We start from the raw sequence: 24,681 nt of genomic DNA, 5'->3' as shown, positions 1-24,681 counted from the left end.
CGGGCACAGCCCGAACAAGGCAAGTGGGTCCCCCTTCCAATGGGCTCACCACCCATGGGAGGGGCCATAGGGGTCGGGTGCAATGGGATCTGGGCGGCAGCCAAAGGCAGGGACCTTGGCGGTCCGATCCTCGGCTACAGAAGCTAGCTCTACGGACATGGAATATCACCTCTCTGATGGGGAAGGAGCCTGAGCAGGTGCGCGAGGTTGTGAAATTCTACTAGATATAGTCGGGCTCACCTCGACGCATGGCTTGGGCTCTGGAACCAGTCTCCTCGAGGGGGGTTGGACCCTTTTCCACTCTGGAGTTGCCCGCGGGGAGAGGCGCCGAGCGGGTGTGGACATACTTATTGCCCCCAGGCTGGGTGCCTGTACATTGGGGTTTACCGCAGTAGACGAGAGGGTAGCCTCCCTTCGCCTTCGGGTGGGGGGACGGGTTCTGACTGTTGTTTGCGCTTATGCGCCAAACGGCAGTTCAGAATACCCACCCTTTTTGGAGTCCTTGGAAGGGGTGTTGGAGAGCGCTCCTCTTGGGGACTCTCTTGTTCTGCTGGGGGACTTCAATGCTCACGTGGGCAACGACAGCGAGACCTGGAGGGGCGTGATTGGGAGGAAAGGCCCCCCTGATCTGAACCCGAGCGGTGTTTTGTTATTGGACTTCTGTGCTCGTCACGGATTGTCCATAATGAACACCATGTTCAGGCATAAGGGTGTCCATATGTGCACTTGGCACCAGGACACCCTAGGCCGCAGTTCGATGATCGACTTTGTAGTCGTGTCATCGGACTTGCGCCCGCATGTCTTGGACACTCGTGTGAAGAGAGGGGCGGAGCTGTCAACCGATCACTACCTGGTGGTGGGTTGGCTCCGCTGGTGGGGGAGGAAGCCGGCCAGGCCTGGCAGGCCCAAGCGTATAGTGAGGGTTTGCTGGGAACGTCTGGCAGAACCCCCTGTCAGGGAGAGTTTCAATTCTTACCTCCGGTAGAACTTCTCCCATATCCCGGGGGAGGCGGGGGACATTGAGTCCGAATGGGCCATGTTCCGTGTCTCCATTGTGGAGGCGGCTGACTGGAGCTGCGGCCGTAAGGTGGTCGGTGCCTGTCGCGGCGGCAATCCCCGAACCCGCTGGTGGACAGCGGTCGTAAGGGATGCCGTCAAGCTGAAGAAGGAGTCCTATCGGGCCTTTTTGGCTTGTGGGAGTCCAGAGGCAGCTGACAGCTACCGGCAGGCCAAGCGGGGTGCTGCTTTGGCGGTTGCTGAGGCAAAAACTCGGGCGTGGGAGAAGTTTGGCAAGGCCATGGAGAACGATTTCCGGACGGCTTCGAGGAGATTCTGGTCCACCATCCGGCGGCTCCGGGCGGGAAAGCGGTGCAGCATCAACACTGTTTATGGTGGGGATGGTGCGCTGCTGACCTCAACTCGGGACGTCTTGGGTCGGTGGAAGGAATACTTCGAAAACCTCCTCAATCCCACCGACACGCCTTCCGATATAGAAGCAGAGTGTGGGGACTTGGGGGTGGACTCGCCTATTTCTGGGGCAGAGGTCACTGAGGTGGTCAAACAGCTCCTCGGTGGCCGAGCCCCGGGGGTGGATGAGATTCGCCCGGAGTTCCTTAAGGCTCTGGATGCTGTGGGGCTGTCCTGACTGACACGCATCTGTGGCATCGCGTGGACATCGGGGGCAGTGCCTCAGGACTGGCAGACCAGGGTGGTGGTCCCCCTCTTTAAGAAGGGGGACCGGAGGGTGTGCTCCAACTATAGGGGGATCACACTCCTCAGCCTCCCTGGTAAAGTCTATTCGGGGGTGCTGGAGAGGAGGGTCCGCCGGATTGTCGAGCCTCGGATTCAGGAGGAGCAGTGTGGTTTTCGCCCTGGCCGTGGAACAGTGGACCAGCTCTATACTCTCAGCAGGGTTTTGGAGGGTTCATGGGAGTTTGCCCAACCAGTCTACATGTGTTTTGTGGACTTGGAGAGGGCATTCGACCGTGTCCCTTAGGGAGTCCTGTGGGGAGTGCTCCGAGAGTATGGGGTTCCGGGCTCCCTTTTAAGGGAGGTTCGGTCCCTGTATGACCGGTGCCAGAGCCTGGTCCGCATGGGCGGCAATAAGTCGGACTTGTTTCCGGTGAGGGTTGGACTCCGTCAGGGCTGCCCTTTGTCACCGGTTCTGTTCATAGCTTTAATGGACAGAATTTCTAGGCGCAGCCAGGGCGTTGAGGGTGTCTGGTTCGGTGACCTCAGGATTAGGTCTCTGCTTTTTGCGGATGATGTGGTTCTGTTGGCCTCATCGGACCATGACCTTCAGCTCTCACTGGGGCAGTTCGCAGCCGAGTGTGAAGCGGTTGGGATGAGAATCAGCACCTCTAAATCCGAGACCATGGTTCTCAGCCAGAAAAGGGTAGAATACTCTCTCCAGGTTGGAGATGGGGCCCTCCCCCAAGTGGAGGAGTTTAAGTATCTCGGGATCTTGTTCACGAGTGGGGGAACGATGGAGCGGGAGGTCGACAGGCGGATCGGTGCGGCGTCAGCAGTCATGCGGGCGCTGCATCGATCTGTCATGGTGAAGAGAGAGCTGAGCCAAAAGGCGAAGCGCTCAATTTACCAGTCGATCTACGTTCCTACCCTCACCTATGGTCATGATCTATGGGTAGTGACCGAAAGAACGAGATTGCGGGTGCAAGGGGCCAAAATGAGTTTCCTCCGCAGGGTGGCTGGGCTCTCCCTTAGAGATAGGGTGAGGAGTTCAGTCATTCGGGAGGGACTCAGTAGAGCCGCTGCTCCTCCGCATCGAGAGGAGCCAGATGAGGTGGCTCGGGCATCTGATCCGGATGCCTCCGGGACGCCTCCCTGGGGTGGTGTTCCGGGCATGTCCCACTGGGAGGAGGCCCCCGGGAAGACCCAGGACACACTGGAGAGACAATGTCTCTCGGCTGTCCTGGGAACGCCTCGGGGTCCCCCCAGAGGAGCTAGAAGAAGTGGCCGGGGAGAGGGAAGTCTGGGCTTCCCTGCTGAGACTGTTGCCCCCCGCGACCCGACCCCGGATAAGCGGAGGAAAATAGATGGATGGATGGATGGATGGATGGCTATTATTAGTTGGGAGTTGTGACCCATAACTACCATGTGCTTAAACACAGCACAAATACAACAGATTACGGTATGCATAGGGGCACTGAAGGCAACCTGGCTACAGACAGTCCATAAAAAGCAAATATAAATACATTTAAAACGGTTTATGTATGTTTGTATATGATAATTTATCAAATATTTTTAGAATCTAAGACTTGTGCAATGTCCATCCATCATCTTCCGCATAATCCGGGGTCGGGTCGCGGGGGGCAGCAGTCTCAGCAGGGAAGCCCAGACTTCCCTCTCCCCGGCCACTTCTTCTAGCTCCTCTGGGGGGACCCCGAGGCGTTCCCAGGACAGCCGAGAGACATAGTCTCTCCAGTGTGTCCTGGGTCTTCCCCGGGGCCTCCTCCCAGTGGGACATGCCCGGAACACCACCCCAGGGAGGTGTCCCGGAGGCATCCGGATCAGATGCCCGAGCCACCTCATCTGGCTCCTCTTGATGCGGAGGAGCAGCGGCTCTACTGAGTCCCTCCCGAATGACTGAACTCCTCACCCTATCTCTAAGGGAGAGCCCAGCCACCCTGCGGAGGAAACTCATTTTGGCCCCTTGCACCCGCAATCTCGTTCTTTCGGTCACTACCCATAGCTCATGACCAGAGGTGAGGGTAGGAACATAGATTGACTGGTAAATCGAGAGCTTTGCCTTTTGGCTCAGCTCTCTCTTCACCATGACAGACCGATGCAGCGCCTGCATGACTGCTGACGCCGCACCGATCCGCCTGTCAACCTCCCGTTCCATTGTTCCCCCACTCGTGAACAAGATTCCGAGATACTTAAATTCCTCCACTTGGGGGAGGACCCCATCCCCAACCCGGAGAGAGCATTCTACCCTTTTCCGGCTGAGAACCATGGTCTCGGATTTGGAGGTGCTGATTCGCATCCCAGCTGCTTCACACTCGGCTGCGAACTGCTCCAGTGAGAGCTGAAGGTCACGGTCCGATGAGGCCAGCAGAACTACATCATCCGCAAAAAGCAGAGACCTAAACCTGAGGTCACTGAACCGGACACCAACGCCCTGGCTGCGCCTAGAAATTCTGTCCATTAAAGCTATGAACAGAACCGGTGACAAAGGGCAGCCCTGACGGAGTCCAACCCTCACCGGAAACAAGTCCGACTTATTGCCGCCCATGCGGATCAGGTTCTGGCACCGGTCATACAGGGACCGAACCGCCCTTAAAAGAAAGCCCGGTACCCCATACTCCCGGAGCACTCCCCACAGGACTCCCTAAGGGACACGGTCGAATGCCCTCTCCAAGTCCACAAAACACATGTAGACCGGTCGGGCAAACTCCCATGAACCCTCCAAAACCCTGCTGAGAGTATAGAGCTGGTCCACTGTTCCACGGCCAGGGCGAAAACCACACTACTCCTCCTGAATCCGAGGTTCGACAATCCGGCGGACTCTCCTCTCCCCCGAATAGACCTTACAAGGGAGGCTGAGGAGTGTCATCCCCCTGTAGTTGGAGCACACCCTCTGGTCCCCTTTCTTAAAGAGGGGGACCACCACCCTGGTCTGCCAGTCCAGAGGCACTGCCCCCGATGTCCACGCGATGCCGCAGATGCGTGTCAGCCAGGACAGCCCCACATCATCCAGAGCCTTGAGGAACTCCGGGCGAATCTCATCCACCCCCGGGCCCCGGCCACCGAGGAGCTTTTTGACCACCTCAGTGACCTCCGCCCCAGAAATAGGCGAGTCCACCCCCAAGTCCCCACACTCTGCTTCCATATCGGAAGGCGTGTCGGTGGGATTGAGGAGGTCTTCGAAGTATTTCTTCCACCGACCCAAAACGTCCCGAGTTGAGGTCAGCAGTGCACCATCTCCACCATAAACAGTGTTGATGCTGCACCGCTTTCCCGCCCGGAGCCGCTGGATGGTGGACCAGAATCTCCTCGAAGCCGTCCGGAAGTCGTTCTCCATGGCCTCGCCAAACTTCTCCCACACCCGAGTTTTTGCCTCAGCAACCGCCAAAGCCGCATCCCGCTTGGCCTGCCGGTAGCCGTCAGCTGCGTCTGGAGTCCCACAGGCCAAAAAGGCCCGATAGGACTCCTTCTTCAGCTTAACGGCTTCCCTTACCACCGGTGTCCACCAGCAGGTTCGGGGATTGCTGCCGCGATAGGCACCGACCACCTTATGGCCGCAGCTCCAGTCAGCTGCCTCCACAATGGAGGCACGGAACATGGCCCATTCGGACTCAATGTCCCCCGCCTCCTCCAGAATATGGGAGAAGTTCTGCCGGAGGTAGGAGCTGAATCTCTCCCTGACAGGGGATTCCGCCAGATGTTCCCAGCAGACCCTCACTATACACTTGGGCCTGCCAGGCCTGGCCGGCTTCCTCCCCCACCAGCGGAGCCAACCCACCACCAGGTAGTGATCGGTTGACAGCTCCGCCCCTCTCTTCACACGAGTGTCCAGGACATGCGGCCGCAAGTCCGACGACACGACTACAAAGTCGATCATCGAACTGGGCCCTAGGGTGTCCTGGTGCCAAGTGCACATATGGACACCCTTATGCTTGAACATGGTGTTCATTAAGGACAATCCATGACGAGCACTGAAGTCCAATAACAAAACACTGCTTGGGTTCAGATCGGGGGGGCCATTCCTCCCAATCACGCCCCTCCAGGTCTCACTGTCATTGCCCACGTGAGCATTGAAGTCCCCCAGGAAAACAAGAGAGTCCGCAGGAGGAGCGCTTGTGCAATGTGTGGATGTATAAAAAGCTTGGTTTCTTTAGATGTGAAAAATGGTTTGACCGATTCTCTGAAAAGAATCAGTTAAAAAGAATAATTTATTCCGAGAGAGAACCAATCAGATTGTAAAGGAAGTGAGTCCAAAGAACTAGAGGAGGCAGGACCAAGACATCTGATTGTGCAAGCCGTGTTTCTCGCTAAGACCATATCACATTGTAGTTCACGTAGTGCTTTTTTCTCTGACTGAAAATCACAGAAATACAAATGTGATTCCGATTGTATTGGACTTGGGTACTAATATATCAGTCGTGTTTGTACTGTGGTATCACATGTTGTAGTAGGACTGACTGTAACCCTCGCTCGCTGAATTTGTTGGTGTCGTAATTTAAATGGTTGCTGATATCATTTAAACTGTAATTTAAGTCACTTCATAAATAATCAAATTGAATGTAAATTTGAAGCACACACTGTCTGCAAAATTATTAGGCAAGTACTATTTCCAGAGATATATTTTAGCAAAAGTTGGGCAGACTTTTAAAAATAATTTCTGAAGTTCTCTTTTGCTCTAAGTAAATTCAGAGAGAAAATGTTACATTATGCAACAAAACATTATCACAAGCAAAAGTAAAAGAAAAGCACTTAATTTTCAGTGTGCACAATTATTAGGCAACCAGAAACTAAGTGGATTTTTATCACTTCACCATCAACAGAAATAATAATAAAAAAAATGTCTAATTCAGTCTATATAAGGAATGACAATCTTTACCAAGTTTATTGTCTTGTATAACCACCTTTCTTCTGAATGACCATCATAAGCCTGTTTCCCATTGAACCTGTCAAGTTTTTGTTCCTGTCCTATATTAGCTACGTCAGCAAGGACTGCCTCCCAGATGCTGCTCTGAGAAGTGCACTGCTTGCCATCCTGGTAATCCTCATACTTTTCTCAGGCCTTGTAGCACTCAATGGGCGTTAAGTCAGGTGATGATGGGGGCCTGGTCATAATTCAGTCACCTTTCTTGGCCAATCCATGGAATATTTTGATGCACGTAAAGGGGCACTGTCCTGCATGCATATCACGGAGAGGGGCACTATCCTGCATGAATGTCATGGAGAGAGGCATTGTCCTGTATGAATATCATGGGAAGGGACAGTGTTCTGCATGCATATCATAACCTTTTTGAAAGCTGCTGACTTCTTCCTGTGCTAATGTTTGAAGGAATCTTCTTGAAATTGGCAGTAGAACTACACACCATTTTAGCATCCTCCATAGTAGATGGTTAATTTATATACCATCTGGAAGTCTGAAAGATCCAACAAGTTCATCATTGATAACTGCAACACCATCGCTCCTTCACCACCTTGTTGGTGCTTGAAGAAGGTGACTATCTGATCCATCAACTGTCACTCTCATCTCAACAGTTCATGAAACCTTGAAATGTGTCTGTGCGCATTCTTGACATTTTAGCTTACATGCTTTATTGAGTGAGGGTTACGGTTCAACCTTTGTGACCCTAAATATGTCATGTAACACACTGCACATAGTGCTTCCAGAGATTCCATTCAGTTTTTAAAAATGGTGGCATTTGATAAAAAAAAAATTCTATAAGTCTCCCCTTTAACACAAAGCTTTGCCAGTTAATTTGTGTCTTCTTGCTATATGCTTCTTCCTTCCTCTTTGTCTGTTGGCCAGAAAACACTTGATTGTACAGTAATCATGTTTTAAGGTTTGGCAATTTTGATTGGTTTGCATTCCTCTGACTGGCACTATACAATATTGTTTTTTTCTGCTCTCTGTAAGGTCTTTTTCTGGCCCAATATAATAGTAATAAAATTTGCTTAATAATTATGCACAGTCTGTGATGGGCTGGCCCCTCACCCTGGGTTGTTCCCCTCCTCATGCCCATAGCTTCCGGGATAGGGTCCGGACCCACCGCAACCCAGAAGGATAAGCGGTTTGGAAAATGGATGGATGGATGGATGGAATTCTGCACAGTAATGTACAGTATCTATGTTTTCCAGTTTTTCTCCCAACAGAAAGTCATCAGAGCAAATACTAAACATCAGAGCTTTTAAACAGTTCATTCTTAATTAAAGATTCATCTGGACTGAAAATATTGGTCAAAAAAGAAGATACAAATAAAATACACACTTGCCTAATAATTCTGCACACAGTGTAATTTAAAAGGTCATTTAAATTACCTATTGATTCATTGAATATTGCCACAAAACAACCTCCATATAAATTACACATACATTTTGAGTAATTTTTAATGCAGAAAATTTATGTGCTGTTATGATTATACTTAAAAATTTGACATATTTCTGATCCAAATAATGACCCCTGGTTGAGAGTGGACCACTGGAAAAGAGGAAGATCATGGTACTTACTGGCTGTGGTGAGGAGAAGCAGGCATGAGAGAGGGAGGATGAACAGGCAGATCTCCATCTTCATCAGGACAAACCAGCTCTCCCCAGAGCTGAGACTCCAACCTTCACCTCTGAGCTCTCAGTGAGGGTCTTTATACCATCCTGCCCCTCAGAGTGAACACAGCCCCACCAACCAATCACACTCAGCATTGCCTTATTAGGAGAAATACAGGAAAACATCAAACAGGCACAGTAACAAATCAGATGGCTCAATTCACATAAGATATACATGAAATGTTTGTCAAGACTCCTCCTCTTAGTTCCACTTAGCTCTAAAACCCTTCAAGATGTAAAGTCTAGTTAAAAATGGGGCATTTTAATTCACTGGCAGAGATATTAAGTCAATTTTACTTCTAACATCCACACTGGGGTGAGACTGCCCAATGTTATTGTCCCAGTTCTTCATTTTGAAGAACTTTATCTTTTCACTTTATCTTCATTCTAGTAACAAATGCCCAGATAAGTCAATAGGTAAATGGAAACACCCAAGCTGTTTCCATTTTTCTTTTCTTTAGTGTCATTGGGAATGAGATGGATCCCAGACTATTGCACATACAACTCAAACAGCTGCAAAAAATATATTGAGATGCTGTGACTGGTGTCCAAGCTGAGGAAAATCCAACCCAAAATAACTCCATGAATGAAAACAGGCTTCTCGTTTAGTTCCAGTACTAATTGCAGCCTTATGGACCGAAATGCTATCTATAACCCTATTCCTTATCCAGGCAATTTGACAGGAAAATCGTAAAATTCGTAACCCTATCTGCAGTATCTCTATGGGCAGCTCTGGTTTAATGCCCATATCATCGTGGGTTACTTGCTACCAGCTGTTACTCATATGGGCCACATTAAACAAAAATGCAGGAAATTTTAGAAAACTGCCTGTCATTTAGCATGTATCTTGTCAGTTCTGGTAGCCATCTGTTCCATTTTTACAATACATACTGACACCTCAGCCCACAGTTAATGGTGTGATAAGATGAGGAACTAGCCAGTGTACTTCTTGGTGTAACTGGGCGAGTTTCAGTTTTGACACGATCCACACAATGTAATATAAACCTAATCCGCACACATGCACACACAAACCTGCCCTTTGTGGGGACTGTCCATTAATTTCTATGGGCAAAACCCTAATCCCAGCAATGACAACCTTAACCCCTACCCAGCCCTAACCTTAATCTTAAGTAACCAAACAAAATACAGTGCTCAGCATAAATGAGTACACCCCCTTTGAAAAGTACGAATGTAATCAGTAGCTCAATGAACAAAAGAATAACTTCCAAAATTTTCACAAGGCTGAGTTTTATTGAAAACTTGTTTAACTCCATAACATGAAATTAAGGTTAATAATATAACTTAGATCACAAAATCTTCAGTTTTACTCAAATTGGTTGAAGCAAAAATGAATACACCCCGCAACAAAAAGTACTACATCTAGTATTTTGTATGACCGCCGTGATTTTTAAGGACAGCACCAAGTCTTCTAGGCATGGAATGAACAAGTTGGCGACATATTGCAACATCTATCTTTTTCCATCCTTCAAGAATAACCTGTTTTAGAGCCTGGATGCTGGATGGAGAGTGATGCTCAACTTGTCGCTTCAGAATTCCCCACAGGTGTTCGATTGGGTTCAGATCAGGAGACATACTTGGCCATTCAATCACCTTCACCCTGTTCTTCAGAAATGCAACAGTAGCTTTAGATGTGTGTTTTGGATCATTGTCGTGTTGGAAAAGTGCACGACGACCAAGTGCATGGAGAGATGGCAGCATCTTCTCCTTCAGTATAGAGCAGTACATTGTTGAGTTCATGATACCATCAATGAAATGCAGCTCCCCAACACCAGCAGCACTCATGCAGCCCCACATAAGGACACTGCCACCACCATGCTTCACTGTAGGCACCATGCATTTTTCTTTCAAATCCTCACCTTTACGACGCCATACAGTTTTGAAACAAGTAGTTCCAAAAACAGGGATTTTTGTCTCATCACTCCAGAGTATAGAGTCCCAGTAGTCTTCATCTTTTTCCGCATGGGCCCTAGCAAATTCTAGGCGTGCTTTTTTGTGCATGGGCTTTAGGAGAGGCTTCCTTCGTGGATGATACCCATGCATGCCATTCCTCTGCAGTGTGCGCCGTATGGTGTCACGGGAAACGGTCACTCCAGTTTGGCTTTCTACTACTTTAGCTAACTGCAGTGAACTTGCATGGCGATTTTCTTCAACCCTTCTCATCAGCAGACGCTCCTCTCGAGATGTTAACTTCCGTGGATGGCCTGGACGTCGCTGTAAGATCGTTGCACTTCCATCTTTCTTAAATTTTTGGATCACTTTTGCTACAGTATTTTGACTGATAGGTAAAGCTTTCCTGATCTTCTTGTAGCCCTCACCTTTTTTGTGTAAAGAAATGATTGCCTTTCTCAGATTTTGTGACATTTCTCTTCCATGTGGAGCCATTGCTGACAGCATGAAATGGGAAGGGCTTTTCTTTGTTAAGTAATGCCCTTTTATAGTCACCTGTCTGCTGGACACCTCTTAAATGAATCATTAGACTCACCTGTGGTTGAATGCCTGTTAATTAGAATTTTGTAGTCTTAAGTGTGGCTTTTCTCCTAAGACTATAATTGGGGTGTACTCATTTTTGCAACATGGGCTTGAGTGAATTTGTTAGGAAAATCACTTTTTTGTGTGTGCAAATCAACAAATCTTGTTTGCAATCAATGGCCCACATTTGTGAGAGTATTTTGTAATATAGTATCTCATAGAAAATGTTGATTCTGAAAGGAAACTAAAGGTTTTCTGACAAATGTAGTGGGGTGTACTCATTTATGCTGAGCACTGTACAAGTTTTTTGACAAGTTTCTGTTTGATTGCAGTCACAGATTCTTATAAAACTGAATTTCTCCCTGTGTGGAGCAAAAAACAGGTTCTTACAATGTCAAAAATTAAACTGTTAATTATGCATTATGGAAATCCTGATAATTTAAGACATAACATAACATGCAGTATGCAGGGCACAATGAAGAGGTGCAGGCATGTTTTAAATTGCAAGATAATACAGCTTGACTTGGAATGATATGTCAGAAAGGATTTTTGGGACATACCTTCTAAATTATGTTTTTGGGATGTATCTGCTAAATCATAAGATTTATGGTAACCTATGCCGATCTGTGTTACTGTATAACAACACAATGTAGGCTATATATCATTTATGACGTAGGTGTCACGCTACGTGAATTCAGGTAAGGCAGGTGGGCAGGAAGGACCAGGCAGGAAGGCGGTAAACGGGGCAAACGAGGGTTTAATTGGGAATAGGGCAGGACGGAAACACAGGCAGGGACAAACGGCAGGTAACGTCAATGACAGACAACGGGTTAGTGTACAACAGAGACTTATATACAGGGAACTAAGCAGAAAAGAACATGACGTGACTGGGCACAATCAGGGAATCACACGTGGGTAATTAGGGGGCGTGGCACACACGAGGAGCGGACGGAGCGGGCGTCACAGTAGGTTAAGCAACGTATATTTCTATGCGGTACAATTTAATGCGAAATAACTCAGAATAACCCTCGCTTATATCATATATATACATATACATATTGGGTCTGCAACTTGAACTCATGCTCCAGTTTCTATGCTATGTGCACATTCATTCATTACACATTGTGATGTGTTTAACGCCTTTACGGTCTGGGGACTGTTATACACTCAATGCTTCACATGTGTAGAAATTTAAACAGAGCCTTGAAGACTCTCATTGTTCATGAATCAAATTACTCGGTCAAGCAAACATGTGGAAAACTCCCATAATCAGGAGCACATGTATGGGATTTGTTTACACTGACTAAGGAGCTGCAACATTTTATTTTGTTATGTGATCAGTTTTTCATTTGGAAATAAGAGAACACATCTCTTCATGGATAACTGCCAATTCGGGTAAACAATGGCTTTGTAAATTACAAATGTCATTTCTTTTCAAATTTTGAATGCTATTGTAAAAACATTCAAAATATACAGTACTGTGCAAAAAAGTCTTGGGCAGTCCAAAGAAATGTTTAAAGCTGTTTATCTGGGTAGCAAGTGTACTTTGGCTTAGAACAAAAAACACAATTTAACATTAGAACATGTGCAAATTAAGAGTAACACAAAAAAATAGTAATAATTTCTTATGTTTTCTAAAAAGTTACCGATATCTAGTTAGATGGCTAGATGAACACTGCTTCTGTCAGATCCGCGGTTAAGTGGTGGGCAGGCAAGCAGGCAGGAAGCAGGCAAAATACGGGGATTTCATAAAAGATCGGGACCGGGCAGACAGCGAGGGAACATTGGACACTGAGTAACATCAATGACGGACCAAAACCAGGGCAAGACATGGACTGAAATAGACAAGACTGGACGAAAACAATCGGACACAGCTGGGCAAGATCAGGGAAGCACACGTGGATAATCAGGGGGCGTGGCACACACGAGTATCGTACGAGCCGGGCATGACAGCTTCAGTTCCCAAACTTCTCCTCAGGGGCACTTCAACCATTCCATGATGGTGAAATTTCATCAACAGCTCAATTAAATAATTAAATGTATTGGTTTAAAAAGTCAGTGACAGATTGACTAGCTGTATGAGGTGTGTTAGTAGCCAAGTCAAAAAATACATGGCTGCACTGGACGGTCGCTGTAAATACTAGGATGATTTTAGCAGAGGTTCTGAAACGGCCGACACTCTTTGACAGGCATAATATCATAGTGTTACACCAACAGGTGGATAATCTAAACATCATTTTCTTTGCCTGTGTGGCGAGTGGTGGAAAGTAATACTGCCAAATAGTACCAAACAATGGTACCAATAGCCACACGTTAGCCCGACTACGCCACCCCAGGTATTACACCCAGAGAAAGTTCAATCGCCCTACCCCCGAGCAAAGGCACACTGGTCTGTTCACCATAAACAGCGGAGAAACGTTGTTCCAAAACACACACTTTTATTACAAAGTAAAATCATAAAAAGATTAATCCGTCGATCCGAGCGCCGTAGGCTTGAAATACTGCCCGCGTACTAGCAGCCACTTCTTGCCGATCTAAGGCTGGGCGCTGGGACCTAGAACAGCAAGAAAATCAGGCGGGCACAAGCGGGGAGGGAAAAAGATACAACCACAAACCACACAAAAAAAAATCACACAAAACCCAACAAGAAAACAAACACTGCAGTCTAAAAGAAAAACAAATAAAATACAAAATCATTACATTGATACACAGTAAAAATCCCATCCAAAACACAACACCAAATATACCAAAACAAAAATACAATTAAAACAAAAGAACACAAACCCTTAGAAAGCGGGGGACCAGTCAGACCCTCCAACACCCACTCGCACGCATGTGGACGCACACACCCCCCCAGCTTTGCACCCGCTGACGACTCAGCCTGCTATAGGCTGGACAGAGTAGAAGACAAAACGAAAAGCGCGAAACGGTGCAAGCGTCACTAGACAGCAGCAATAAGGCAAAGTAAAGCCGAGCCGCTGCTAGGCAGAACAGAGCAGCGGCACAGTCGCCAATAGGCAGAGCAGAGCACAGCACAGTCGCCACTAGGCAGAGCAGCAGTGGTTCCACGCAAGATGAAGCAGCTGTCACCGCCACACCACAACACACGGGACCCTCAGGAAGAAACCCAGCCGTATTAATTCCAGCGTCAAACATCCTACCGCAGCTCGTAAAATTCACCGTCCCGGGGCTGAACACACCAATGTAAGATGTCCGCAGACGAACAGGGGATCCAGCAATTAAAATGACCGCCGAACAGGAGCATAGAGCGTTAGTGCCGGGGTAACCCTTGTAGTCTGAGCGCCCTCTCCTATTGGCTACTCCCCTCCAGAACTTAATTGGATACACACCTCGTTTGCTTCTCCTGCTACACCTGCCTAAGACTTTTGCACAGTACTATAAGCAAACTGCTGGCAACTTGGTTGGTCGTAGTGTTTTCCACTAAGTTTGAGATTTTTTGCAGGTAAAGGACTACAAAGCACTCAAATTATTTAACTTATTGAGTTTCTCAAATTACATGTGGTAAAATAGCTTAACAGTTTGGATTGTGTTTACGGGCAAGATATTTTATGGAAAATATTAACTTCTGCACTAAAACACTTGTTTAATTTGCATAAATTATGCAATTTACGTGTTCTTGTTGCGTTTCGCGCTGAACGCGGGTAATCGCACGGACAGGCAGGCAGGCAAGGATCAGGCGAGATACAGGGTAGAACTAGGGGTTTAATCACTGGACGAAGCATGAACATCAACTAACATCAATGACAGACGAGGAACTGAGGTAAGACATGGACTGAAATAGACAGGACTGATCAAAATAACTAGACACAGCTGGGTACGATCAGGGAAGCCCACGTGGATAATCAGGAGAGTGTGGCACACACGAGGATCGTACGAGCTGGGCGTGACAGAACCCCCCCCCCCTCCCCCAAGGCGCGCTCTCCGGGCATGCCTCAGGGGAGGCGACCGACTAGACGAGACTGAGGAACCAGGACCTGGAAGACAAGAAAAAAAAAACCCATTAACGAGGGACAGGGAACAGGACCGAGACAAGTAGTAAGACAAAACTTGACATAGGACCGGGAAGGCAGACAGACAGATCAGGAAAGGTGACAGTGGGAACAGGTGGAACAAAAGGGCCAGGAGTAAACGGAGGGAAAACAGGAGGATGAGGAGCAGGGACGGGTGGAACAAAAGGACGATGAACAAAGACGGGAGGAGGAGCAAATAGAGGGAGACAGGCAGGGGAGTAGGGAGAGAAGGAGGGGGAACTAAGCGGAGCCGGAGGGAGCCCCAGCGGGTGACGGGTGGCAGCCGGAGGGGCTGCAGGCGGCCGGAGGGGACCTCGGAGGGGCTGAGGAGGCAGGGCGAGGGACCGACGGAGGGGATGAGGAGGAAGTCGAAGGGAGAACCAGGGAAGGGGACAAGGGAGCTGGAGGGGACCCTGGCGAGGGCAAGGAGAGGGGGGGAGCCGCAGCAGGCGGCGACGTCCTCCGACGAGCTGGATTGGGGGGACCAGCAGGCGACCGAGGAGCTGCAGTCGGGGAGCCCACAAGGCGCCCGACGAGGAGTCGGAGGAGGGGACGAGGCAGGGCGATGAGGCTGTGGAGGGGGACCCGCAGGAGGCAGCCGACCTGGAGAGCCAGGGGGCAGGGTGGGAGGGACCCCAGCCCTGCGTCTATGTCCTCTCCCCTTGTGGGACACAGACATTAGGGTCTTTGGCCGGGGTCCAGCTCACCGGGGTGAGGGCAGAGGGGTCACCAGAAGGGTCCCCGAGGGGTCCCATTCAAGCTCTTCTACCTCCGAGGAGGGAGGAGTTAAGGGGGGGTCCTCCGGGACCTCCTCAGGCACTGGGGCAGAAGGGACTGGAGAGGGGTCCGGAACGGGAGTCACTGGAAGCAGAGGGAGTGCCTCGGGCGGGGGAGCCGCAGGCAGAGGGAGCGCCTGCTCGGGTGTGGGCGCGGGAGCCGCAGGCAGAGGCGGCTGCTGGGGATGCACAGGCAGCAGGAGCGGAGGGAGCTCCTCAGGCCAGGCGGTTGCAGTGAGCAGCGGAGGCGGCTGCTCAGTGGCCCGGCGTGTTCTCCGGATGGGGGAAGCTGCCCGGGGAGGCAGCTGAGCAGCGCTGGGGACCTTCAAGATGATCAGGAAGCCCTCCCGATCACCTTCAGGGAGAGACGCAGGGACGAGGGTGCACGCCCCCAGGGCGATCGTCGGGGCGATCGTCGGTCTCCTCCTTCTCCTCCTCCAGCGCACGGCGGTGGAGGGAGGTGGCGTTACGTCCGCAAAGATGGACGGCGGTAGGATGGGTCCCGGCTCGCTGGGAGCGACATAGCGCTCCTCCCGGAGTTCGGCTACCCGCCGGAGGTTTTCACGCACCTCCTCTGCTAGGTGCGCGTCCTCCTCTAGGGATAGCTCATCCAGGATATCCCTGCTCCGACTAACGAGGTTCCACGCAGGGAAATCTTCTCAGATGCCGGGTGGGGATATCCAAAAAAAGCACCTGTTCTACGTAACTGATAATCCTCCTCAGAGACGGCAGGTGCTTTGCTTCATGGGTCTGTCATTCTGTTGCGATCGCCGTGGAAAGCGGGCGATTGAGCGGGCTGGTGAGCGGGCAGGAAGCAGGCAAACAGCCGATAGTCGGGGAAAACGGGGATTTATTAAAAGAAACGGAGCGGGTAGGGCAGGACGGAACACGGGCATTGACAAACATCAATGACAGACGAGGAACTGAGGTAAGACACGGACTGAAATAGACAGGACTGATCAAAATAACTAGACACAGCTGGTACGATCAGGGAAGCACACGTGGATAATCAGGAGGGCGTGGCACACATGAGGATCGTACGAGCTGGGCGTAACAGTTCTCTGTTGTATATGAAAATTAAACAGATTTGAAGCCCGTCGAGCATTTTTGGCACATGATGAAATATTTCATCCACAAGGAGGCCAAGCCAGGTACAAAGCAGCATCGTGTTTACAGTCTTTTTACAATAGCTATGACAGTTTTTGCAATACATTTAACAAGTTCCCTAAACTCTTAACGCACCAGCACACCTAAAACACACAATTGGCTAAAGGGTTAAGTTCATGCTCAAAATCACACCTTGTAAACAAAACCCCAAAACTAATTTTCAAAATACAAGAATAAACTACCACAGTACACTATGTCTAGCAAAACACTGCAAACATGTTTTAAAATCAAATAATTATTGAAAACACTAATACATGTTCTCTTCCAACAGGAACATTTAGTCTATCATAACATATTGCCAAAAAAACACTATCATCAGCTGAAATTACAGAAACTGCATTATTTTATGTGTCAGGTCTGCCCTTATATTTGAAGCCTTTCTACATTTTTGTTTTGTTGGGTTTAGTAAATGCATGCATTTTGTTTCCTTTGCTGCAGAAATTCAATACCATCTCAGAGTAGCTTTATAAAATGTAAAGTTTATGTAAATGTAACCGGGTGATCTGGAGATTTTGACCATGAGCGGTTAAGCTGCATCGGGGAACGAGGAGGAATAGGTGGTTGCGCCTTTGGTGACATCATCACCTGAGAGAGAGCGCGAAAAGCCACTGTCTGGAAGCGCCATTTTAAGCTGGATGAGCTGGGCTGCGGACGGTTTTCCGAATGGGGTGAGAGTTTCCCAGAGTACCAGGTTTGTTTTCTCTGCCGAATTGCTGTGTGAGAAAAGTGGAGAACGGTAACAAAAGGTGTGTATTCACTTTCCACATATTGAAAAAGCGGGTAAAATGGTCCGTGTCTGTTTTTATTTTAGAGAGCGGTGCGTCACAAGGTTTTCTGCCCGCGCCTTGAGATTTTACTGGTATGTGCAAAGTTGGTAAGAGCATGCTGTCCATGTTAAATATCTGTTCAGTTGTTAGTTGTGTGCTAACAAGGATATTTCTGTTTCAGTGTGCCATTACCGTATTGTTTTCAGTGCAAAACTGCCGTTTCCTTTTATTTCGGTGTACTCGGTTATGTGAGGTCTGCCTCACAGGGTTTTCTGAGTGTTTTATTTTACTTTTGTACCAGTCCCACCTGAGTGTGGAGTTTTATTTCTTTTCTGTAAGAGAATCCTCTGTAAGGGAAAAGTGTGAGGTTTAAGAAACTGTTTATTGTAAATCCCTTTATCTTCCAACCAAAACGTCTAATTAATTAGGCCTATGGAATAAATTAGACCCAAAAAGAGTATTTGTGTTCCTGCGTGTTGTTTCCTGGGCCACATAAAAAAAATACAGACACAGAACTGCTGCAGTACAGACTTTTATTTGCAAAAGGACATTACTGCAAGATATACAAACAGAAAAAGCACCGGAATTATAATAAAAAAAAAAGTAATCGTCTATTCTGCCCGGTCTTCTGCATGTAGCCACGTGTTCTCATCCACATCACACCTGATATCTTCTCTGGCAAGGCATTGTGGGAAATATCTTTTGGCATGCCTTATCCGCCCCTGGCAGTGTTCAGCTGTGATGTCTTGGCATGCAGCATCCATTGCATCCAGGAGGGACATTTGGTCATGTGGACGATGGTCAAAAACCTTCCATCTCCAGGCTGAGAGAAACTCCTCAATGGGGTTGAGGAAAGGGGAGTAAGGGGCAAGGAAATGGGACATCATCCTTGGATGGGCGTCAAACCAGGCTGTGACTGCACGGGAATGGTGGAATGCCACATTGTCCCATGTGATAACATATATTGGCAAGTGGTCTCCCACCTGTCCCCTTTCTACCTCTGGCACCAGTCTTTTGTGCAGGTCTTCTAAAGACAGGAGAAGGCGGTCGGTGTTGTAGGGGCCAATCTGACATTTATGCAGGAGTGCACCTCTCAATTGTCCTTGCCCCACTCCTCTCAATTGTCCTTGTCCCATTCCTGTCAATTGTCCTTGTACAGTACCACTCTTCTCCCTTGTCCTGGTACTCGTCTTCCTCTCCCTCGTGCTTTCTTTATTTTGCTCTATATTGTTCCTTTTCCACACAAGATCAGCCCAAAGAGTCCTCTTTTAGAACATATGATCATGTGATTGGAAAAACCTCAACACCTGAGTGTGGTTCCTAGATGGGAATCAGCTGTGATTTATATATTTGCAAAACTGCAATAACCTGTTTCTCATTGGCAATGGAATAAAATACAGGGAATATATTTGTGTTTCAATTCACAATATGAACAGCTATTCACTTTGACTTTAGCCTGTATAAGTTATGTTTAGAACATGATGTTATCTGTTCTGACATACAGTGTGAAAGCATTTGTAGATTTGACTGAAAAATTACATTGTTTTGGTCTTGGTTGAGCTTGTGTGTAAAAGAAGTTCAAGCATTTTAAATTGGTGTTAACTGTATGCATTTTGTATCATAGCAACAAGAAATGTGTTGTATAGCCTACAAAGACGGATGTTGTGCTAACCGTGTTAAGAGTTTAGGGAACTTGTTAAATGTATTGCAAAAACTGTCATAGCAATTGTAAAGAACTGTAAGCAATAGAATTATTTATGGAGAGGAGAGTGACCCAAAATGTGTGTAACAGACTAATTACAGGCCTAAACAAAGAAATAAGGTTGATTGTGGAAAATAAAGGTGGACAGAGTGGAAAATGAAAAATACAAAAACATGGTTCTGTACTGTGCTTGAATAAAACAGACACATTCCTTAGTGTGTTCTGTCTGGCTAACAGTCTGAAAGGCTGCTGATGGCTGCATATTCACAGGGTGGGGGTGGGGGGCAGGCACAGTAATGTGTAAATATGTCATTAATGTCTCTGCTTGGCCACAATGAAAAGAGATATGTTTGCAGGGGATCAAGGTGAGGTTGTTTTCTTAACCTAAGGAGACTGAACCCACGGTCAAGCAGGGTGGTGGTAGTATCGTGCTGTTTTGCTGACAGTACATTACACAAAGAGGATGGAATAATGAAGCAGCACTACGATAGATGGATAGATAGATAGAAAGGGATTTTTTTTCATTGTACCAGACACAAAAACAGGAACAGAAAAGAAAAACAGCATAAGTATTTACTGTAACCCTTTGCAGTTTGAGGCCTCTCACCCACTTTCAAAGTAGTCTGACATGCCTTGACATTTTTCAGTTTTCCTGAATTGCTAAAATACATTTCCTAAAATCTCCTCTCCTTTAAGAACAAACCCTAAAATTCAAGCTAAACTCACAAAACCTTACACTCGTCTGGCAAAATCAATCTTCTCAAAACTATATTATCTTTGCTCAAAAGCAAACACTGCTTTTCATGCATCAAGCCAAGTCGGTTAAATAAACACTACTGAACAGTCATTACACACTACAACAAAAAATTTAAAACACAACCAGTCAAAACTCTTGTTGGCATGTATATTATAAATTGCAGGACTATAGCAAAAAAAAAGTATGGTCGTCTATCAAAAATATTTTTATACTGTACAGTTATGACTGCTAACTAATATGTAACGTTTGCTGTATTCAGTACTCCAGAAAAGTTACTGTAAAGGACAAAGCTAAAAAGTAAACAAATGAGAGGCATATTACAGTAAAATGTTGTACAACTGCCAAGCCAGAGTCACAGAAGAATATTCATTCTGCCTCATCACCATGTCTCAGGGCTGGGTCTAGCGATGCTATCCCTTGTTGGTCGATGCAGAAAGAATTCTCTATGTGGCCCATTTGTACAGTACATTGACATCGAAATTCAGCTCCTACTTACCTATGGCACGTATTCTATGTTCTAGTCACTCTTTGACTTCTTCAAATGTTTAGAAATGTGTATGAACAGTATTTAAATGACTACTGTGTGCTGGCTGCACTTAACTTCTGCGGCCTGTGTTTTCTATTCTAATGTGTTTTGATGAATGAGAATGTGTTTTGAGTTTTGCAAAAAGGATGACTGAGATCTGAAAGTTGTGTCTAACTAGGTGAGCATGGTTTAAAGTTTCACCAAACAAGTGACTTATTCAATAAATTACTTTTGGCAATTGGCAGTTTTGTTCCCAAAATGATTTTTAATATTTCAACAATTTGGAAAAACTGTAAAATATTTAATCTATCTAAAAAAACATGTGTGTAACACGAGAGACTTCAGTGACAGACCTAGGGAAACGGGCTCAGACGCGGACTAAAATACACAAGACTAAGCAGAAATAACACGAAACAGCTGGCCACAATCGGGATTGCACATGTGGTACTTGAGGGGGCGTGGCACACAGGAGGATCGTACAAGCAGGTCATGACAGCCTTGCCATGCTTCCCTGAAGATAATACTTGTCAAATTGGAACGAGTGTCTTCTGTTCAAGTACTTTAGCTGTGGAGCTTAATGAAAAATGGGGGGACCTCAATTTGCATCAGTTAGCATAGCACGGCGCTAGCAGGCCATAGCTGTTCTGGGTAAAATTGTTCTAAATGTTAGATGTAGGTAGATTATACATAAACATACTACACACAAGCAACAGCTTACAGGAGTTGAACTGTTAAAAATAATTACACATCATTCATGATGGAGCCTGCGCTATCAAATGATATTTCAACTCGGGAACTTATCGGAGATGGCACGTGAAGGCAGCATTAGCACTCTTGCTAGGAAATGTGACAGAAAGCTATCATATTAGCAGGTACACTTTAAGCTAACCTTCTGGAAACAGTGTGGACAATACTTATTGAGAAATAAAAGAACATAAGCAAATACATAATCTATACTTGAAACACTGAGATAAATTTGAAAAAAATCCATATTTAATTGTTTAGCCGTAATGCTGACTGAAGACATTTACTACCACTGCTAAACCCTCAGCAATTCGTCGTTAAACACATTTTTGAAAAGAACAAGTTTTGAAATATGGCTGCAGTAAAACTACAAATATCCATTTACAATATAAAACATTCATTACACATTTATCCTTTTAAAAAGTAGAATATACTCATGTATAATTGACTGTTTATCCAAAGCCAATGGCACAGATCCCCACCAAGCTCTACACCTCACACTATAGGTCTGACTAGGAGTGAAGAGTTAGCTAGAGCTAGAACTAGTGTCACTATAAGCTAAACTAAACAGGTGTGTTTTTAGTCTAGACTTGAATTTTGAGAGTGAGCCTGAAACCCGCACATCCAGTGGAAGACCATTCCACAGCTGAGGAGCTCTATAGGAGAAAGCTCTGCAGCCTGCTGTAGCTCTTTCTACCTTAGGCAGTAACAGATATCCCATGGCTTGAGAGCGAAGCAAGCGTGGAGGGTTGTATGTGGTCAGCAGATCACTAAGGTATTCTGGTGGAAGGCCATTCAGTGCTTTATAGGTTAATAGCAGTATTTTATAGTCAATTTGAGACTTAACTGGCAACCAATGAAGAGAGGATAAGACCGGTGTAATAAGATCAAATTTTTTAGTGTTTGTTAGAACTCCGGCTGCAGCATTCTGTACCAACTGAAGTTTATGCATGGATCCAAACGGGCAACCCAATAGGAGGCCATTACAGTAATCCAGTCTGGAACTTAGAAAGGCATGTATTAGTTTTTCTGCATCATGAAATGAGGGCATCTTACGAAGCTTGGCTATGTTCCGTAGATGATAAAACGCAGTTTTAGTAATACTTCTTATGTGAGCACCAAAGCATAGATCTGAATCAACAAGAACGCCAAGAACCACCGTGTTAGGTTGTGTAGGAAGGCTACCAATGTTGAGGTGGTGAAACTTATTTCTTGCAGCCTTGGGACCAATTACCAGAACTTCTTTTTTTTATGTGTTTAACATCAGGGAATTTTTTGCCATCCAGCATCGGATATCTAATAGACAGTCTTCTAACCGACAAAGGAGTGATGTATTATCAGGGTTAACGGATATGTACAACTGTGTATCATCTGCATAACAATGAAACCCAATACCATGATTTCTAGTATTGTTACCAAGAGGTAGCATGTATAGGGTAAACAGTAGCAGGCACAGGACTGATCCCTGTGGGACACCATATTCAACTTTTGTGGCCTTGGATGATTCATTGTTCACATGGGCATACTGATAGCGATCAGTTAAATATGAGCGGAGCCAAGTAAGTGCTGTCCCCGTAATGCCAACTACACCTTCTAACCGGTCCAACAGGATATTATGGTCCACAGTATCGAACGCTGCAGTTAAATTTAGCAATACCAACAGAGATACACAGCCACGGTCAGCCACAAGTAAATCATTCATTACTTTGACTAGAGCAGTTTCTGTGCTATGGTTTGGTCTAAAGCCAGACTGATATAATTTATTGGCATTATTTTTTTGTAGGAAAGAAGACAGCTGACGAACTACAACCTTTTCCGTGATCTTTGAAATGAAAGGAAGATTTGAGATATGTCTATAGTTTCCTAAAACACTGGGTTCAAGATTTGATTTCTTTAGGACGAGTCTAATAACAGCCATTTTAAAAGGTTTTGGAACATATCCAAGCCTAAGAGAAGAGTTTAACACATTTAACACTAATCTGTGGTGCAATTTCCTTGAAGAATTTCGTAGTAGTGATGTGTCGGTCGCGAACGAAATGGCTCTCGGAGCCGGCTCCTTGAAGTGAACGATCGGAGCCAGCTCCTGCCTTTGAGCCAGAGTCAGCCGCTTTTTTTTTCCATCCACACGGATTGGTCAATTACACGATGCGTGTCTGCACTGAGCAGGAGGGGAAGGGGCGGTGCTACCTTGTGTTTAAGTCATAACTCGTCTTGCTCTCGTGAGGTTTTTGAACCATGTGACGTTTTGCAGCGCCAGCTGAAGTCGGACAAAAAAATCTAACCATGATGCATTGCGTTGGGACCAGAATGTACTGCTTTAAGCCAGCGCTGGAAACGGCTGTGTGAAGTCGAACGCACCCAAAGACAAATACAGCAATCGCAGGCACAGAGAGAGAAATAGGAAGGAAGGAGACACGCAAGAGAAAATGACTGCAGGAAACGCAGTAAAATTTGGATACATTTCAATTGCATTGATAATACAAAGGCAGAGTGTAGAGCTTGCAATCTCATATCGAAAAGGCCCTACAAATAACCTGCATCAGCACATGAGAACTGTACATCTATCAGTGCAGTGGGAAGAAAAAAGACAAACAAGTCAACCTGCTACTAATGAAAGTGACAGTTTGTCTACTGCAACTGTTGAAAGTGCCAGTTTGTCAATGTCTACACCGTCATACAGTACAGCACCACAACCACCTAGACCTACAACCTAGAGCTCTATGAGACGCAAACAGAACACAATTGATGAGGAACTGGCTAAAATGCTTGCACGTAATTTCCAACCATAGTAATTCATTTCACTAATAATGTACATTATTTCTGGTTATAAATTCATTTAAGCACCAAAAAAAATCTGAAGAGCCACTTGGGAGCCGAAAGAACCGGCTCTTTTAAGGGAGCCGAGCCATAAGAGCCGGATCCCTTAAAAGAGCCGGAAATCCCATCACTATTTCGTAGGAATTGGGTCTACAAGGCTAGTAGATGATTTACAGGAGAAAATTAAGCTCAAAAGTTCTTAGTGTGTAATAGGAATGAATGATTCAAAGGTCTCTTTATTGGTAGGCATAAGACTAGCAGGAGGCTGGCAGCCGTAAGTTGTCAGGACCCGGCTCGTCCGCTCCTCATGTGTGCCATGCCCCCTGATTACCCACGTGTGCTTCCCTGATCGTCTCCAGCTTTGTCCACTTACTTTGATTAGTCCTGTCTTATTTAAGTCCTGGTCTTACCTGTTTCCCTTGTCTGTCATTGATGTTAGTCGATGTTCGTGCTCCGTGTCCGAATAAACCCCTTGTTTGCCGTGATTTCGGCTTGTCTGCCTGTTCCTGCCTGCCGACCCGCAGGATCACCGCTCTGTTCAGCAGTGATCGCGACAGAATGACAGACCAAAAGAAAAAGCAGAGGAAGAGGACGAAGCCGGAGGAG

At 46.6% G+C, this 24,681-nt stretch overlaps 1 protein-coding gene across 1 annotated transcript in view; it reads right to left on the bottom strand.

The window, feature by feature from the left end:
• The window catches only part of LOC125739144 (deleted in malignant brain tumors 1 protein-like), a 28,489-nt gene extending 20,186 nt beyond the window's left edge, over positions 1–8,303 (bottom strand). Inside the window, exon 1 of the mRNA XM_049008956.1 lies at positions 8,206–8,303. Coding sequence (XP_048864913.1) covers positions 8,206–8,269 — 64 coding nt within the window. The 5' untranslated portion in view covers positions 8,270–8,303. The remainder of the gene's footprint in view (positions 1–8,205) is intronic.
• Positions 8,304–24,681: the final 16,378 nt, after the last annotated feature.

The sequence above is a fragment of the Brienomyrus brachyistius genome, chromosome 3, assembly GCF_023856365.1.
Source record: "Brienomyrus brachyistius isolate T26 chromosome 3, BBRACH_0.4, whole genome shotgun sequence".
NCBI lineage: Eukaryota > Metazoa > Chordata > Actinopteri > Osteoglossiformes > Mormyridae > Brienomyrus > Brienomyrus brachyistius.
The sequence above is the reverse complement of the archived record's forward strand: the minus strand, read 5'-3'. Positions and strand labels throughout refer to the sequence as shown.